Source organism: Homarus americanus, unplaced genomic scaffold, assembly GCF_018991925.1.
Source record: "Homarus americanus isolate GMGI-L3 unplaced genomic scaffold, GMGI_Hamer_2.0 scaffold9847, whole genome shotgun sequence".
NCBI lineage: Eukaryota > Metazoa > Arthropoda > Malacostraca > Decapoda > Nephropidae > Homarus > Homarus americanus.
The window spans coordinates 916624-936620 of record NW_024721178.1 but is presented as its reverse complement, the minus strand read 5'-3'; the positions used below and the strand labels follow the sequence as shown (position 1 = coordinate 936620).

Sequence of the window (19997 nt, the reverse complement as noted above, 5' to 3'; positions counted from 1 at the left end):
CTAAGTTAAGTTTAACAATAATCGTGAAGGTTGATTATTTACGGAAATAAACACAACGTATCAATATTCAGTTTGATTCTCTACCTCGTGTGTGTGTGTATTTCTTATACCATTTCCGAAAAAAATCATTATATCATGTATTCTGAAAAAAAAAAAAACACCAGACGATCATACAAACTAGAAATAAACAGTATCATTACTAACCTAACCCTACCAACCCAAACATAATTTAGGCACAGTTTGGTTAGGTTATGGTAGTATGCGACATCATCAATAAACACGAACAATTTTACCATATATGAACGCATTTCCATCAAGCCATACCAATTAAAAAATAGTTAGCAAAAAACGTCAGTTACGTTTTATGGCTTAATTGGACAATTATCTCTATTTAACAACACACACACACACACCCCGACACACTGCAAAGAAGTCCCACTACCCAACCAAATTACAATACCTGAAGCAGACCAACATCAGTCAATGGTATGGTAAGCTTAAAGAACTCTGTGGACTAAACAATAAGACACACCCCCTCCCCTTCCTCAGCCATCTCACTAATGTTGACGCAGCTGAGCAAACAAATAACCATTTCGCTACTATATGCCAGACGCTCCCCCGGCTTGACACAACCACTCTCCCTGCTTACCTACCAGCCCCCCTTCCCACTGACTTAGTAGAAGAATTTGAAATAGCAAAACGCCTGGACAAACTAAAATTAAAACGCTCTACCACCCCCATTGACTTACCAATGAAACTCTTCAAGGAGTTCTCCCCGGAGCTTGCTAAACCCCAATGCTCCATCATCAATGCTTCTCTCAGTCAAGCCAGATGCCCAGCTGAATGGAAGACCTCTTATGTATCACCAGTGCCCAAGTCAACCAGCCCACAATCCTTAAATCAGCTACGACCTATTGCAATCACCCCAATACCCAGCCTAATCTGTGAAAGTTTTGTATTCGACTGGGCTTATGCTGATATTGCAGGAGTCGTAGACCCTCAGCAATTTGGCAATATGAAAACTTCCTCCACCACTCACTGTCTTGTCAGCTTTCTCGATTACATATACCGCCATTTCGAGAAACGAAAAACGTCTGTAGCTGTCGCCTTCATTGATTTCACGAAAGCATTCGACCTAGTCGACCACAATATAATCATCAACAAAGCTATTGACCTCGGGCTTCGGAGAAGTCTTATACCATGGCTTACAGACTTCCTCAGTGACCGACGCCAAGCTGTACGCTTCCGAGGGGCTGTCTCCACCTTTCAGTCACTCACCTGTGGCGTCTCCCAAGGCACCAAGATGGGACCACTCTGCTTCCTTATGCTCATCAATGATGCCCTAAGAGAAACCCCTGCTCGCTGGAAATATGTCAACGACTCCACCATTGGGATCAGCGTCAACAATTCTGCTCCCGACTATATCGCCCTTCAGGATTTATTGAAGTCTCCAAAACTGGGCCACCAACAACCATGTCACCATCAACCATACCAAGACCATGGTTGTGCACATCAACCTCTCCTCCGACATTGTCCCACCTCCTTCCATTACTTTAGGTCCGAACACACTCCAGGTTGTAGATTCCACGAAGCTCCTCGGCGTCACCATAGACAACAAACTAAATTGGAAACCACACGTCAGTGAAGTTGTCAAATCCTCCAGTTTCCGTCTCCACCTCCTCTGCCGACTCAAGTCCCTCGGAGTTCCTGCACCCGAGCTCCTCAGTGTTTACACAACATTCATACTTCCCAAGCTCACCTATGCCTCCCCTACCTGGTCTTCCTCCCTAAATGCCACACAACGTAAACACCTAGAAAAAGTGCAAAAGAGGGCATGCAAGATTATTCTCTCCCCTTCCTACTCCACATATCAAGAAGCGCTCAACACACTGACCCTTTCGACTCTCACTGACCATCACCACGACCTCATCTGCAAATTTGGTAAGAAGCTTCTACACCATCCTCGACACCGGCTCCTACTACCACCTGAGATCCCTAGCCCGAGAATTGCTGTTCGACACCACAACCGCATCCAGCCCATACGTGCACGAACTGATCGCTATAAGAACAGCCCAGTCCCAACCATTGTAAAAATTATCAATAACTTGTAATAAACCAGTGTATTCACTCCCAGTAAATACTACTTCTTGCACTGTCACTATGTTGAAATGCCCTGTAGTTTGAGCTTTTTCCCATCTAGTTATAATATATCTTATTTGTGTCACTTATGTTACTTGTATATTATTTGTAATTCGAAACCCATTCCCCAAATATGTAACTGTATATTTTCAGCCTTCTGGCTGCCAAGCTCTTTCAATAAACCGTTAATTATTATTATTATTATTATTATTACTCGGACACCGCTCCTCCATCCCCCCCTCCCCGTCAACCCTACCTACCCGGACACCCCACCCCTTTCCCTCTTCCCTCGTCAAACCTACTCGTACACTCCTCTTCCTCCTCCCCTCATCAACCCCACCTACCCCAACACCCAAACACTACAAACAGATCACCTGAAGAATCTCCACCTCAGCTTATTTCACCTAAAGATTAATCACCCTAACACTATTTGGAGGGATGAGGTTAGGTTAACGTTTGGGTGGTTGGTTAATCTTAAGGTGAAATAAGCTGGGGTGGAAGTTCTTCAGGTGAGCCCTACAAACTAAAGACAATTACGTCCACAAAAACACAAATGTCTCACCTGATTAAAATGAAGAAGTTATTTATCGATAATAGGTTTTAAAAAAGTAGTTGTATTAATGTCCAAGAACGCGAGGATAACACTGTCCACAGCTAATCTGGATCAGTTCTCAAGATTCTGTTGCCACACCTGATGAGGACCTCCTTGTTCCGCCTGACTCTGGAGGTTCTTCTACCCCTGGAAATAGTCGGTAAACATGAGGTACCCGGTAATTATCTTCCACTAAATACAGCACAAAGTTAAGGAGTCGTGAGATATTTACTGCACTGAATGTCATTTGATGTAAAATAATTATTCAGTTCTTAGCCAATCATCATACAACCAGATGTAACATAATCGTTCAACACAACCTCACAATTATTCAAAATAACCCTTCAATCATCCAACACAACCACACAATCATCCAACACGCAACCACACAATCCAGCACACACCCCACACAATCCAACACAGCCACCCACCACAATCATCCATGGAGCAGAGCACCACTACTCAACAAGTGCCGTGTTACACCCTCATCCCCGGATACTGTTCTCTTCACTAGTACAAATATGGGCTCTAAAATGAACTGTTCACTAGGTCAATGTATTGTAAAGGGAAACTTAACATCTCAAGCGCTCTGTCGTCTTCGCCAAGCTATTAAATTATTCGATAACCTCGAGAAATTTCTTTATCCGGAGCTTAAGTAAACGCGAGTAAAAGGATCTTAGGTCTCGTTTGGTTCTGCATTTTTTTTTATCTACGTCCAGTAGTTTTCATACAAAGGTAACTCTGTTTTAATAGTATATAAGAAGAGGATTGGTCGTGTAACTGGTTATGATACGTTCTCGCTGTGTGTTGGTTGTGTTACAGTAAGACATTGTGAACACCACGAACCTACAAAAGTATTGTAGCTGTAAGTAACCCGGGGGACTGGTCTATATCTTGTGGCCTTGTCTCGGGGGATTAAACTTGAATGCGGTTATTCATTTTAGCTTTACGGATACCATCGATATAACCTTATTATTAATTCATCTGTTAGGCTAAATAGATTTTTTCTTAAAGACAACATGTAAGATCATATATAAGTATAATTCCACTGTACCATGACGAGAATCGTGGGGGCCATTTGTGCCTAATTTAAAAAGGTGAAAGGCGTGGCCAGAAAGCAGAGACCGGGACATGAATGGGGGTCCTTGAGAATGACCTGTTGCCAGATTCGCAGGGTAGAACCCTTCCCCTCTTTCAGACACTGCCACGCCACAGTACCCTACAGAATCTCACCAACACGTCCTTGTAAGGCTGCTGTTCGCCTTGGAGCAGTTTATTTTGGCTTACATGAAAGAAAACTTTATTGAAGAGGAATAATCAGCAGTATCTATAGTGCTTGTTAACTCCACAGCTTCTCGAAGGTGAGTGTTGTTTAAACAATACAGTATATGGAATAATGGTACAGTTTTATTCCACACACTGTTGAGTTGATAAGTACAGTAAGGTGCAAAAATCAGCCAGCACAAAGGTATAGGTAATGGTATTATTTGTGGGGCCAGTCATGTGCAAGTTCGTAAATTTTCATATATTCAACCATACTGTAGAGAAGTGGTTCATTAACGTTTTCACATGACCCCCCCTTGCTTCTTACCAGACCATCACGCTCCCCTCCCACTTTTAAAATAAATTTAATAAACATTTACTTATTTTTTCACCTTGTACTAGTAATTACCGTATATTACTTTCTAAATCAACTCTTAATTAATTTATCCATGTGTTTCGTAAATATGGGGATGATTGAAATATTCTAAGAAAAAATAAAGTTACACAATTTTTTTGAAAATTTCCTTATAAAGAAAAAAATAATGTCGGTATACTGTACTAGTATATGTTTTTCACACGGCTTCACGTCCCCCTTATCAACCTCACGCCCCCCAGTTTGGGAACCATTGGTGTAGATGAAATTACCCTTAAATTGTGAGTAATTTGGGTGTGCCTACTGCATGTGTACACTCATACAAACAGACCCGCCCATATAATGCCTGCACAAACACGTACATATAATATAACTACACACAAGTTTACACAAAATATATGTACATATACAGACGCACGCTCACTTCTATATACAATTATGAAGCCAAAATTATATAAGAACAAACTTGAAAAAAGTTAGTTATAGGCAAACTAGTTTTAACATAAAAATCTTTTAGAGTTTACGACAAAAGAGCGTGAGTATACGTCCCTCTGAACAACAACTGATTTTGTTAGGAAATATCATGGTGTAGCTCTTGTTGCGGCTGGCGTCTGTAGATTGTCGACACAGTTATACAGTACTGTATTATTTACTTACTAAGCTTCTCCTCTTCACCAAGTGGCAACTTACTGTACTTAACAGGTCGGGCGGTGGATCAGTTCTGTGTTGCGCACTGTTAGCAGGTGCAGGCTCTTGAATTTAACTGATAGGTGCTCGTGTTGGTCTAGCTTGGAGTAATACTCAAACCTGATGTCACATATACAGCAAAGTGTAAACACCAGTAACACGAGACTGCAATATAGAACACTTGTTAGTCCATGTTTATCTTTTTCATCTTGTTTAAAATTTTCATAAATACATATATGAAAAATAAATAAATAAAAGGTGAAAATAAAACAGCTAAGTTTAACCAGCGAGGAAACGTGAACATGAAATAGTAGCACGACTGTTCCAACGTACCCAGAAAATAATAACTAATAACAAATACTACTTCTCGTTTTATATTAATCAGCGTCACTTCAATACCATGACCTAGTTTACTATTAAGTTCTATAAACCTGCGAGAAAAAAAGCTAATGCAAAACAGCAAAAATATTTTTGTGAGTTCTAACACAACGCTGCGTAATGAAGCGAACAAACGTGGGAAATTAAGAAATGTTTTTTTTTTTTTTTTTTTAAAAACTCATTCATTATTATTTTTTCCACGACTTCGAATATACATTACGTAATATTTAGAATGCTTTGTTGACCTCAGTGTAATATATTAACAATTTTACCTCTACCAATGGACGTAAGGGTAAATAAATTACTGTTTAGTGTACCATCTCAATTTCTAAATGTAATCATGGTTGCCTCTCGTGTAACGAGGATGGCCGGCCAAAGGGCCACCTAGGCGTGAATTTGTTTTAGGTGTAGAAGCTGTCGCCAACACAACCACACCCTGAGTTAATGAGCTGCATGACCCAGTGTCAAGGAATAGTCCGAGAAGACCGGACAATTCGCCAACTGCACTGGTTAACCATTACCCCGGAATACGATTCGCAAATCGATTAACATCCGGGTTCCCAGTTACTGCTGGTTAGACAGAGGTAAATGGCGTAAAGAAACTTGCCTATAGTTTCACCCTGCCCGGGTATCTAACCCGGGTTCACTCGCATGAGAGGAGAGCATGCTGACCATTATACCACAGGTCGCCAATTTCTAAATGTAAACAGATTCTCAATGTCACTGGTTTCCTTAAGTCAAATAATAGTATCCCCGCACGCCTTCAATACTGTACCTTGTTTGAAATAACTGCCTGAGCTTTTGAGGGGGGAGGAGGGTGTGCCAATATCTTGAGTTAAAAAAATATCCGCCCACTACTGCAAAGAGCATGACGGTCACATTAGCAAATGGCGAGATTTGGGTCCTGATTCTGTACAATCAAAACCTCACTAGTCGGGAATCGAACCCTGGACCTCTGCTATATGTATACTGTAATACAAAAATTTCGAAGTACTATTCTGTACATATATTTGTATCTGAATGAATCAGTAATAAGATTAAAATGTAAGTCTCTTCACTGCCCAACAGGATCCCCACCACCACTTCGAGGATGAAGGTCCTGATCTTAATCCTGGTGCTCCAAGTGTTTGTTCTCCAGGAAATTCAGGCACAATATATCTCCTCCGGGGACAACCTACAGCAGAAGACCATCACAGCCATTCAGAACCTGGCTCAGATCCTTAGAGAGGTAGAGGATACACTCGCTTCCACTCGAAACCCGAGCCCTGCACCGGGTCCCGGGGATGGTAAGTTTCTGCAAGGGAACTTTGTAGTCAAGGGGGCCTTTACTGTCAGGAGGATTTTGTTTTTTATATCAATTGGGTATTTAGGATTCTGGGATTTTTCAGTTCATAGAGATTTTAAGATGATAATTTTTGCAGTCTTACTATCTCCAGTAGATCTTTGTATGATCAAAACTAATTTTGTAGTCAAGGGAATTTTGTACGAAGGACTTTTAAAGTTTTTTTTAAGTCTAAGTGATATTTGCAGTCATGAGCCTTCAAGGTCAAGAGGATTAGTGCAGCTTAATTTAAAATTATACACCTGAAAAGTTCATGGTGAAATGATTCCTGGAACACGTGACCTCTGAAACACTGAGACATGTCACTTTTCACCGCAGGTTCAGAGTTGGATGTGCAGGAGAGGGCGGGTAACCTGACGGAGGTGTTGAAGGAGCTTGTAGAGGCCGTCCAGAACAACACCCTCTCACTGAACGAAGCTAACCATAAGGCCGACGACCGAGAAGAGGAAGGTGAGGAGGAGGACTTAAAATAAACTATAACAGTAAATCCAACCCGAAATATCCTTAATCCTCTATATCTTTTCTAAAACGCTGTTAATTCTGAAATAATCCCTTTCATCACCGTCTTACAGAAGAGATGTGCGAGCCACCGTTTTCAAAGCATGGATCAGAATGCTTCTACGTCAACAAGTACAGGCAGGTCAGCTGGAGTGAGGCGCGCAAGTTCTGTCAGAGTCTACAGGCTGATCTGGCCCAGCCGCGTAGTGTAAAAAAACTCAGAGCAATGCTTCTTGACAAGTTCCGTAAGTATGAAGAAAGTTCCGTATGTCTGGGGGCTGTTCTGTAAGTTGTGGATGCTCCGTATGTCTGGGGGGCTGTTCTGTAAGTTGTGGATGTCCCGTATGTCTGGGGGGCTGTTCTGCAAGTTGTGGATGTTCCGTATGTCGGGGGCTGTTCTATATTTTGTGGATGTTCCTTAAGTCTGGGGCCTGTTCTGTAAGTTGTGGATGTTCCGTATGTCTATGGGCTGTTCTGTAAGTTGTGGATGTTCCGTAATGACAGTTTCTACCAAGGCTCAGAAATAAACATTACAAAGTCAATAAGTATCAACACGCTAAGGGTCCAGTATATTTCGGAATTGAGAAGTTTAACCAAAGCCTATTGATTACCCGACCCAATTAAAAACACGTGTCATGGGCAGGTTCGTACGCTTTAGGAGTTATCATGACAGTTTTGAGATTGACACATATCATCTGACTGCAAGAGATATCGGTAAATCAGTGTTAAATTTATAAGGGACTGAGAAATGCCAAGTATGGAATAATCTAATTCTTAAATTCTGTCTAAGCTACAGGTATAAATAAACCTAACACATCTCCTCCCACCTTCATCACCAGCTGAGGACACCTACCGGTTCTTCTGGTTGGGTGCATCCGAGGTGAGCACAGACGGGAACTGGATGTGGCTGTCCAAGTCTCCTCTGTCGACGAGGGAGTGGGCGAGAGGACAACCGAACGGCGGCAACGAGAACTGCGTGGTACTAAGTCGAGACGAGTATCCTGCACTTCATGACAGTCCTTGCTACAACCACGCCACCTTCATCTGTCAGAAGGCTATGGGGATTAAAGAACGAGAAGAAAGAGAAGTAAATCCAATGTAGGGATGAGAAGCGTTGTTGGTTACGTTGAAGGGAAGAGGAATGGTGCACCGGAGGTATATGGCAAGTACAGAGGAGTGGTATTGGGGAGATGTAGCGATGCTGAGGGAGTTAGGTACAGTAATGTGAATGATGTGGTGAGGTGCGGTGATGTTGGGGAGGTACAGGAAAGGGGAGCAGCTTTGGAGAGAGGGAGTGACATAGGGTGTACAGTATATGTGTAGAGAAGATAAACTTATGCTTGGTGTATATAAGGTGATGCTGTAGACAAATTACATGATTCTGTAGGTTAGATCACATTCAACTGTAATGAGGCAAAATGATGTAGGGAGATGAAATGATGCTGTGAGGAGATGACACAACAATTTTCGAATATGAAATGATGCTGAGGGAAAATGAATTTATTTTATGGGGAGATGCAATAATACTGTGAGTAAATTGCATGATTTTTTAGGAAGTTATGGTGATGCTGTGAGGAGATGAAACAAACAATGCTGAGGGGATATGCAAAACGACAGGGGGAGATTTTTTTATGATTTCCTTGGCATATGAGTCAACGCTTTGTGGAGATGGGGAGACATGCTAACGTTATGAGATTATCATTAGACTAACAAGATGACGGTGAAGCAATATCAAGGTGCAGCTCTAGCTCTCCGACTTCCGCACACAAGACAGCCTAACCCAGCACCACTTTACCTCTACGACCACAGGCAGGACGATCTAAGACACGTATAAATTCACTCTGTGTCTTGATCAGGCATCCTTTGTATATCTTATGAATAAAATTATTTCTATGCATAAAGCTAAAAAGTATTTTGACGAGTCATGTGATATCTGATAACTCTCAAGATCATGTCACGTCTTTCAGTAATATTAATCTTTATTTTCTCAAAATATTGGGTTCCATATTTATATATATTTTTAGTGTATGAAGGAAAATTTTGAGTTATGCACTACACTGAGATGACTGACCTTTGCACAACCTTCCCCTTTGATCTTTGTATAATTTTGTAATTTTTTTCCATTACATTTGCATTAGAACTGTTTTTGTGGTTTCATGAGATAAGTTTGTTTTATCTTTAATACTTTCAGCTGATGTGTTTTAACATTTCACTCATTTTTATGTTTATGTATACACTTTTATAAGTTTTGTCGTCATAATTGTTTTATCTTTAGATATTTTTAGATTTAATGTTTCAATACTTTATAAGTTTTATCATTACATACCTTAATAGTTTTTTTCCATACTTTAAAAGGTGTAATTTTTACCTACTGTACTTAACTGTCATCTTTATACACACACCTTTAAAACAAAACTCTACTGTAGCTAGATTCTTATATACTACATGTTCTGTACTGTATTTTCATTATACTACAAAAAATAACCATTGTTCTATTCACCTAATTGCGCATTTTTTTATTATTATTTGGTTAAAAGATACTTGTTAATTCTCATTTCATTGTTTTATTAACCTAACTACTCAGCCACCAGGATGTGTCGCCTTCATAGCAAGATAATGACAACAAAGCCTCTAAATATACTTTAATTTCCATATACAGTATTGAATTTAACTATGTGTTCCGTCATAAGATAGTTGATAGGTAACATATATAAACTCTTTCTATGCATTATATGTGTAACTATAGAATATATGTGTAATATGTACACTGTATATTTACTATTATGTGAAATATATATATGTAGCATTATCGGCATCATAATCACTCGTATGTATGTTTCTTTTGTGGACATACTGTATATATTTTTCTTCAAGTGGTCTTCTATTCATTATACTGTACTGATTACTGTGCCTTTTTCTCATCATCCTGGAAGGTGGCTGCAGTTAAGAGTAAAGACAGACTCTCCCTTTAATTATTGCCACCCTTCAGCCTAACACCAGACATCCCCATAACCACCCGACGCCATAAATGGAAGTCAGGGCTAAACAAAGGGGACATTACAAAGGTACTCAAACTATCCAACCAGGAGCGAACTCGTAACAATGGTTTTAAATTAGACAAATTTAGATTTAGGCGTGAAATAGGTAAACACTGGTTTGGAAACAGAGTAGTGGATGAATGGAACAAGTTACCAAATATCATCATTAACTCGAATACGCTGGATAGCTTCAAACACAGGTTGGATGCTTATATGAGCAATAGGGGTTGGGTATAAATAGGACTGCCCAGAATGGGTCAATAGGCCCGCTGCAGTTTCCTCCATTCTTATGTTCTTATGCTCTCCTAACTCACCTGTACCGCCGTTTCCCTCCCTCCATCCCCCTCTCTTCTAACGCGACCTTCACCCCATCCACCTATCTCTTCCTTTACCTTATTTTTCCCTCCAACCTTCTACCTCTGACTCATACATTCTCTTCGCCAAGAATAATCGGTATTCATGCCTTTAGTTATAATAATGGAGTGATTTAGGTTAATGATTGATTTTTTGTCAATGGTGAACCCCATGAAAATTTACGGTCTAAGCACAGTACCTGTACTCATGTGATTCTTCACATGATTTGTTAAAACGAAAATATCATGGCGGAAAAAAGTCATTGTCTACTTTGATGTATACTAAGTAACTAACTAACTAACTATATATATATATATATATATATATATATATATATATATATATATATATATATATATATATATATATATATATATATATATATATATATATATATATATATATATATATATGATACGTAACTCTAAATGATATTAGTAATAACTGGTAAGAATTTACATATTAACAACACTGATGTCTGTACTGAACAGTTAAAAGTTTATATGGATATATGAGAGTTAATGAATACAGTATAAAAATTACATAGTATGAACAAGATATACAGTATTAGTAAAGATACAAATTTAAGCTACATAATTAAGTATTTTAGGTACAAATAAGAATTTTCAAGATTTTAGTAATTATACTTTTGGTGCAGTATTACGAGTTCTTGGCAATATAAGAATCTATTCTTTATGATGTAACATCCTAGACACGTTGCTGTGGCTTCCACACGCAATGGTAGTAGGTAGTAACCAGCTACCAGACAGGGAGGTACTATACCTACCGCCTGGGAAGATATTGGAAGCATAATGTTTTGTCTAATGGTAGACTCTGCTGCCAAATGGAGTCACAAAAATTTTGACCAGGTCTCAGGTTGCTAATCTGAATTTCTGCCTCATTTACACACAATTACAGGGTCTCAATTGTTTCTCTTACTATTGACAACACAACATACATATATTGTTTCTCAAGTTTGATCTTTTTTTTCTTCATTTTTGTATTTCTTTATGGTTCTTTATTATTATTATTATTATTATTATTATTATTATTTTATTTTCAAATTTGTTTTTATTTTATTATAAATTTAATTTACTATGAATAATTATTATTATTATTATTATTATTATTATTATTATTATTTTATTTTCAAATTTGTTTTTATTTTATTATAAATTTAATTTACTATGAATAATTATTATTATTATTATTATTATTACTGTATTATTATTATTATTATTATTATTATTATTATTATTATTATTATTACATTTTCGCCCCCCAGGCCCTGATGTGGGTCAGTGACCTGTGCCTGGGTGGGTTAATCCCCGTAAAAAAAAAATCATACCGAGACGCATTAGGGAAGGAGACTCAGGGAGTCATTAGGGCCAGAGACAACAGGTCAACGACAGGATTAGACAAGTGCAACGGTATGATAAAATAACAAGTCAACAGGCAGGTGAGAGGAACAGCAGGTTAACGGTATGATAAGACAACAAGTCAACAGGCAGATGAGAGGAACAGCAGGTTAACGGTAGGATTGGTGGGAGGGAAGAGCACATTAACGGCAGGACCAGACACCAGTTTGCCCCGTCCACTATTCATTCAGCTTTCAAACACGACGACCATACTATCACTGCCTCCAGCCCAGGATTAATTCCAAACCATAGTAGAAATAACCCCTCTTCTTGCACCTAAGTACTTCCTTGTAATCAAGCAGGATGGCCGAACAGGTGCTGATCTCCTAATTCTTATCATTCAGCAGCTAGTGAGTTACCCCTAATCCACCCCAGGGTTGCTCCACCATGGACAAGTGCACCCGACAGTATAGTCTTTTTAATAATGATGAATGTGGAACTGTAAGACTAGAAGAGAGAAACCAGTCCTTCACTAGAGACGGGACTGGAACCCGGCAACCTTTACTTGTAAAGCCAAGGCTAAGAGGTCATCATGAAATAACGGAAAAAAATAAAAAAATTATCTGCCATATAGGCCGTGGATATAAATAAACTAATCATTATTTATTTTTATTTACTTTCTTACCAGCTAATTACAATATGGCAGTTCACTCAAGTGCTTAAACACTAACTAAAATAGTCTTTCTTCTGTTAGAAGTCTTCTACAACACGTACTTAGTATAAAGACGTTTGTTTATTCTTTTCTTAAATTAAGATTTAAAAGTATACTGGCTACTTTGCATCGTATCTTCAAATAAACGAATGTCTATTTTCCTAAGACTTCAAGAAATACCTGCTAAAACATTTGGAAAATCAAAGTAAAGTCGAATACGCTATTTATGAAATAAAGTTTTTTTTTTCTTGGCTAATACCGCGAAGAGGCAGATTGATTGATCAATTACATCCCTGGCGACGCAACAGCTTAGGTCATATGTCGCCGGATAAAAATAATGGCTTAAAATAATAAAATCAAATACTGTATTGGAAGGTAAAAAACTTAGTAACAAATAACACAGAACTTTCGTAAAAAAAAACATTTCAACACGTGAATAGATGAAACTCAAACCTTATGTAGAAGACCGGCTTCCTCCACGAAGGAGAGGACGTCCCCTCCCACACTACCCACTCCTCCGCCAGAACCAGAGACGCTAAGACCCGTCTCCCACCCGGCATTGGGAGAGGTGCTTACTACGAGAACCATGAGACTGGGACACTCCACCAGGTGGTGTCGAACAGTCAATGGGACCAGGCAGTTATCACAATGGGGAGGGGGTGCCTTCTTCATAAAAAAAAAAATCAGGAGTCAGCTGTGTGTGGTCAATACGGAGGCAGGCCAAAGCAGTCTCCCGGCTGTGACAGTCCTTGATGTCCCCAGGCACTCAATGCAGGATAGATATCGCGGAGCTTGTTTGCTCCGACGGCATCCCACTTGCATTACCAACTCGAGCGGATGACAGCTCTTATTTCTAGCTTCATATCAGAGGCAGGTAGAGGGGAATGATGTGCTACAGGACGAAAAGCAGCTGCTTTTGCCACAGCATCAGCACGCAGAGGAAAGGAAAGGTGCCACTATACAGCTCGCTGATGAAAGTTCCCTTTCACCGGGAGAAATTATGGAGGAAGAAAATGAAAAGGGAAAAGAAAAAAGGAAAAAAAAGAAAGGGTTATTCCAGGTGAGCAATGGGCATCTGGATAACCGACGAAGACCATCGTCTTCTTCAAACAAGAAAAGTAGTTCAAGTAAATAATAATAAAAGAAGAAATGAAAAAGAGGAAATATTTTTTTAAGTCAACACTCGAAGTGAACTGACAGATGAAATCCATCTACCTGCAACAGGAACAGTCATCGAAGATGATAATAAAATGGAAAAAATAAAAGAGGGAAAGACGTTAAGCAATGAGAAGAAAACACAAGCTATTCCAGGTCCTGCTGACAGATGAAGGCCCTCTTTTTCCAGCAGGAGTAATCATCGAGGGGAGGGCTTTGGGTCTTCACCATCGCCAGGGCCAGACAATCCTGCACGTCATTGGTTAGACTGATGTTGCTGGGCTGACCTTCCCTCCAGTCACTGCTACTCACTGGTCGACCCGACAACCACCGCCAGTCTCCTTCCTGAGCCTCGTCAGAACCTCCCACCCACCACCGCTTTAACTTGGTAGCTGAGGACAACAAGTACCACGTACTGTATATAACTGTACTGTACCACCTTTATGATCAGCCACGGGGGAGGGGGGGGGGCTGAACTCTAAACTACCCATTGAACAGAGAGGACCTATACAGATGTTAAATACCAATCAGGTCGAAGGTTAGATGTTTCATACCAATCAGAGATTTACTGAAGATACATCCGGTACATTAATTTCCAAATTGGGAGAAATATAGATGATAATTACCAATTAAAATACATAAGAGCTGTGAACTACTAATTAGGGAGATAGACAATGTTAAACTCCCAATTCAAAAAAGGAATCTTTAAACTACCAATTAGGTACTAGAAGAACTATTTACAAATTAGACACTAACAGTTATGAATTAATTAGGCAATATTAGGTCTATGAATTACACTATAGGCACTAGTAGAGCTAAAGACTACCATTCGTGCACTAGTAAAGCTAAGAATTGCCAATTAAAGTTTAGTTCAACAAGTAATTAAGCGCCAGATCTACACTTATCTGTTTAGATGAGACTGACAGTCTAAAATTCTAGAACAAGTATATTGATGAAAATCCTTCAGAATGGCACCCGGCAGGAGGGACAGAGGGTACTCACGCAGGTTCTGGAGAATGGCAGCCAGATCACGGAGGTTACCGGGCTCGGCTAGGTGAGCGCCCATCATGGTACAAGATGAGTTAGCGTCGTGCCAGGACAGCTTGTTCTTGTAGCTCAGGTAGAAGCACTCACCACCCAACACAAAGAATGGTTCTCTACAGCCTCTCACTGTGGGAAGACCGTGAAGTTACCTCAGTAAGGGAGACAGGTAGAGGTCATCTCAGTTAGGGGAACAAAGAAGGTTAATAATAATAATAGTAACAATGATTACAATAATAAAAACAACGATAATATTAACAGGAATAATAGTACTATAGTAGTAGTAGTAGTAGTAGTAGTAGTAGTAGTAATAATAATAATAATAATAATAATTAAGGCACTACTCTGAATGCTTTCACTAACATCAATTCTTTTTAATTTATTTCACTTTCACTAGCATAATCATCATACATTGTCCCATAATCAGACAAGATTACTTATTTAAAGATATCAGTACAAATAAATATGTAGGCGCAAAATAAAAGTACACTATGGTACAATTATTCCCATATGGTTACAAATATAAAAAATGATGCTGTAGCCAAGGTAAGTGCATATTAATATCATTATTTGTTTTAAATAAATACTACAACTACTACTTCAGCTATCACTCCTGCTCTCTATCGTACACGAGACCAACTTTTTACCACCACCACCACCACTACTACTACTACTACTACAACAACTACTACAACTACTACTTCTTCTTCTTTTCCTCACCCTCCTACAACCCCACTTATTACCTGTACCTCTATTATCATGAACCCCGAGAAGAGTAAAATAATAATAATAATAATAATAATAATAATACTGACGGTGTTCCTGTGAGTGTCTAAGGTGCCTTGTCATCCCGTCTGCTTGTCGCTTCTCCAGATCCTTACTCCGAGTCTCCAGGTCTAGCAACATGTGGTCGAGGATTTCGTTCATGTCTCCACCTTCACAGGCAAGACACATCAAGAGGGTCCCGAAGTGGTGTAGAGAAAATGAGTGAATAATCAGATAAGGGGATGGTGACTGGAGATGCTAGAATAATCAGACAGTATTTGAGTATACGTACAGTCCCTTTCACTAGTGCGTTTACAGGGGCTCGTCAGGTTTTGTGTAGTGTGGCAGCCCTGTGTTTGTTTACATTCGACAGAAGGAAACTCACAATAGTAAACACATTATGGAATCAGAGTAAAACAATGCTAAAATATCTTAATGTAATGATTTGTGAAATGTTTATTTGACGAGCCCCTGTAAACCCACCAGTGAAGGAGCCTCTCTCTGTGTGTGTGTGTGTGTGTGTGTGTGTGTGTGTGTGTGTGTGTGTGTGTGAAATATTTTATTTCCTTACGGAGAGACAGACATAACAAAGCATGAACACACACACACACACACACACACACACACACACACACACATCACTCTGCCTGGCCTGGCTAGTCCCTACACGGAAATGAAAGAAAAGAAAAATTCACAAAAAATTAAAATTTTTATGGTTAACTTTTCTCTCTTCAGAACAACAAGTACTAAACATTTAACCTTTAGAAAAAAAATTATGAAAATTTTTTTCTCATCAAACAAAAGGCGTTTGTTTTAACATTTTTAACCGTCTAAAAGAAAAAAAAAATTTCCTCTATAAGAATTTTTTTTTACGTTCAGCACAAAAAATCACTTGAGACACTTACATTTAAAACATAAAATCCACAAAATCCCTTGACTCGACTTTTTTTACCGGCAAAACCAGACACAACATATTTCCCTCCAAAGCAAAGCCAAAATACACAGAAATTTTCACTCCAGAATAAAAAGTTTTAATTTCTCCATCCAAAATATAAAACCCTAAGGTATATCTGTTCAAGGTGCATCTTTGCTGTAAAAAAAAATAAATAAAAAAATAAAATATAAATAAATAAGTAAATAAAAATATCTAAGACAATTTCTACCCTTGAATACAAAAACCTCTTGGACTGCAATATATAAAAAAGTAATTTAAAATAAAAATTCAATACAATTCTTAAAAAAAAAAAACTAAAAAAGAAATCATGCTTTTTTCTAAGTAAGGGAATTTTCATAACCAAGGTCCCCTGTACGTCAAAGAAATTTAAAGATACTGTATTAAAGAAAGCTTAAAGACAATTAGAGAAAGCTCACATGAAAAATTCCTATTCTCAGAGGTGAAGAGAGCGACTTTTCCCGTAATTGTTGAATGGGAATAAAAATCTTGCCTACGGGTATTGAATGTGGAGGGCGGAGTGTAAAAGATGCATGGATAAATACTGTGATAATATATATGGATGAGTTAATGTATGAATGGATGAGTTAATGTATGAATGGATGAGTTAATGTATGAATGGATGAGTTAATATATGAATGGATGAGTTAATATATGAATGGATGAGTTAATGTATGAATGGATGAGTTAATGTATGAATGGATGAGTTAATATATGAATGGATGAGTTAATGTATGAATGGATGAGTTAATATATGAATGGATGGGTTAATGTATGAATGGATGAGTTAATGTATGAATGGATGAGTTAATGTATGAATGGATGAGTTAATGTATGAATGGATGAGTTAATGTATGAATGGATGAGTTAATGTATGAATGGATGAGTTAATGTATGAATGGATGAGTTAATGTATGAATGGATGAGTTAATGTATGAATGGATGAGTTAATGTTTGAATGGATGAGTTAATGTATGAATGGATGAGTTAATGTATGAATGGATGAGTTGATGATTGGACCAATATACAGATGAATGGATGGGTTGATGGATGGCCAGATAAATGGATGGATGGATCTATGGATTGATGAATAAATAAATTAATAATTGAATAGACAGACGGACTGATAAACATATTGACTGACAAATACGAGAAGGAAAAACGGTCAAATATTCCAAGGAGTTGAGGGATATATTCAGGAATAAAATGCAAGTGACCAACAAATCAATTGTAAGTATACTGTACAGTAGTATGAACTGTTCCCGCTTATGGAAATTGAGGGTTGATACTTTAAATTATATAATAACTGACTTTGAGTCACTGGTTAACCTTGTCCTCTCTCCTTAGCTCCCTCAAGAAGGCAAACATTCAAAATATCAACGAAATCTTCTGCCCCTTCATAAAAATTAATTAACTTTCTCGGGACTTCCCTAACAAACATCTACTCACCTTTTTGGGGCACTTTCCTGTGCAAGCGGCGGGTCAAAGTTTTCTGAAGGTCGAGAACAGATTCCTGAAGAGACAAGAACCCGGAGGAAAGGCTGTCTGGCTCATCTCTTATTTGTTGCGTTTTACACAAATTCGGGGTTTCTTCGCAATTGGCTCCTAGAAGTGTGATATATATATATATATAATATATTTATATATATAAACGATTTATTGTAAAAGCCCGGCAGCCAAAAGGCTGAAAATATACAGTAACATAAATGTGGAATAAATCACTTTTTTTCGAGATCTGCCCGCCAGGGCACAAGTCAGTGACCCACATCAAGGCCCTGGAGGCGAAAATATACTGTAATAATAATAATAATAATAATAATAATAATAATAATAATAATAATAATAATAATAATAATAATAATTATAAGATTGGCTGGGAAAAAACACAATGGTTGACTACGATTTGCTGAAATTTTTTACAATTGTTGGGACTGGGCTGTTCTTTTAGCGATCAGTACGTGCTCGTATGGGCCGGAAGCAGTTGTGGTGTTGAACAGTAATTTGCAGACGGGGGATCTCGGGTGGAAGCAGGAGCCAATGTCAAGGGTGGTGCAGAAACTTCTCACCAAACTTGCAGATGAGGTCATGGCAATGATCAGAGAGAGCCGAGAGGGTCAGTGTGTTGAGCTGTTCTTGATATGTGGGATAGGGGAAGAGAATACCGTAAGTGTGTGTGTGTGTGTGTGTGTGTGTGTGTGTGTGTGAATCTTAAAACCCACGCGTACCTTTGTGTCGGTGATGATAGTTGATATTTGTGAGGTTGTACTTGATGTCGTCGACGGTACGGCGGTTGTTGAAGAGGAGCCTCTGGAAGCTGTCTTTGTCGGCGAGGGTGGTGGTCAGGTTGGTGGTGAGGTGCCGGCCGGTAAAGCCTAGAATCAGCAGAAGGCTCGGCAACAGCAGCGGGTTGTCCAGAAAAGTAGGGTGCAGGTGTGACGCTTCAGTCAAAAAAGGGCTTTGGACAAAAGGGATCTGACTGTAGGGGGAAGGAGTGAAAGGAATCTGACTGAAGGAGGGTTGGACGAAAAACTGGGGCCTGGGAGGAGGTATCACACGGGTTTTCATGATGGCAGACAGGGAAAAACAACAACTCAAGTCTTTGCAACGACCTGCAGAAAGTTAACACAGTTTCCAAATGCCTGATTTACACAGCATCCAAAGGTCTCCGCCTACATTGCATATAAAGGCCTACGTTGATACAGCAAACAAAGTCGTACGTCTACATAGTTTCCAAATGCGTCTTCACATGTTTCAAATGGGTACGTGTAAACAGATTCAAAATGTGTGCCAGGGAGCAAGCAGCAGGCAAGTGGTAGCAGACGTGGAGTTTCAATAGTAGCTGGGAGGCGGAGTGCTCCAACCGGCTGGCTCTGCTGTGGTACCGAGAAAAACAGTGACGTAGCACACACGCCAACGACCTCGCTCAGTGCACACACACTGCTAAGAATTAACATCCAACTAATAAAAAGAGGCGGAGTGACAAGAGGAGGTAATGGAGTGGTTTTCCTCGGTCATATTACTTTACTGTTTACTATTGTTGCATACCTACACTGTCCAGGTACATTGGAAACGGTATACTTCCGCGGTCCGTATACCTAGTTTACCTACTGTTTATACACATGCTAAACATTATAAAGTACCTGCATTGTCTATATACATAAGAACATAAGAATGGAGGAAACTGCAGCGGGCCTATTGGCCCATACTGGGCAGTCCCGTTTACACCCAACCCCTATTGCTCATATAAGTATCCAACCAATGTTTGAAGCTATCCAGCGTATTCGAGTTAATGATGATATTTGGTAACTTGTTCCATTCATCCACTACTCTGTTTCCAAACCAGTGTTTAC

The 19997-nt window shown here is 39.1% G+C and overlaps 2 protein-coding genes and 1 long non-coding RNA gene across 3 annotated transcripts in view; 1 reads left to right on the top strand and 2 right to left on the bottom strand.

The window, feature by feature from the left end:
• The window catches only part of LOC121861636, a 66313-nt gene extending 60823 nt beyond the window's left edge, over positions 1-5490 (bottom strand). The window contains exons 1-2 of the long non-coding RNA XR_006088052.1: positions 5058-5490; positions 2702-2878 (exon numbers count right to left, since the gene is read on the bottom strand). This is a non-coding gene — a long non-coding RNA (uncharacterized LOC121861636). The remainder of the gene's footprint in view (positions 1-2701; positions 2879-5057) is intronic.
• Positions 3919-9826, top strand: LOC121861635 (lithostathine-like). Its single transcript, XM_042359531.1, has 5 exons — positions 3919-4092; positions 6501-6718; positions 7093-7224; positions 7347-7517; positions 8112-9826. Exons 2-5 carry the CDS (start codon positions 6523-6525, stop codon positions 8372-8374), a joined length of 762 nt encoding a protein of 253 aa, XP_042215465.1. The 5' UTR covers positions 3919-4092; positions 6501-6522; the 3' UTR covers positions 8375-9826.
• A 2852-nt stretch (positions 9827-12678) lies between these two features.
• LOC121861631 (CD209 antigen-like) lies at positions 12679-19515 on the bottom strand. Its single transcript, XM_042359521.1, has 5 exons — positions 18873-19515; positions 18097-18252; positions 15746-15865; positions 14892-15059; positions 12679-14281 (listed from the first exon to the last, which is right to left on the bottom strand). The coding sequence occupies exons 1-5, from the start codon at positions 19210-19212 to the stop codon at positions 14037-14039; spliced, it is 1029 nt and encodes a 342-aa protein (XP_042215455.1). The 5' UTR covers positions 19213-19515; the 3' UTR covers positions 12679-14036.
• Between the last annotated feature and the right edge of the window lie 482 nt (positions 19516-19997).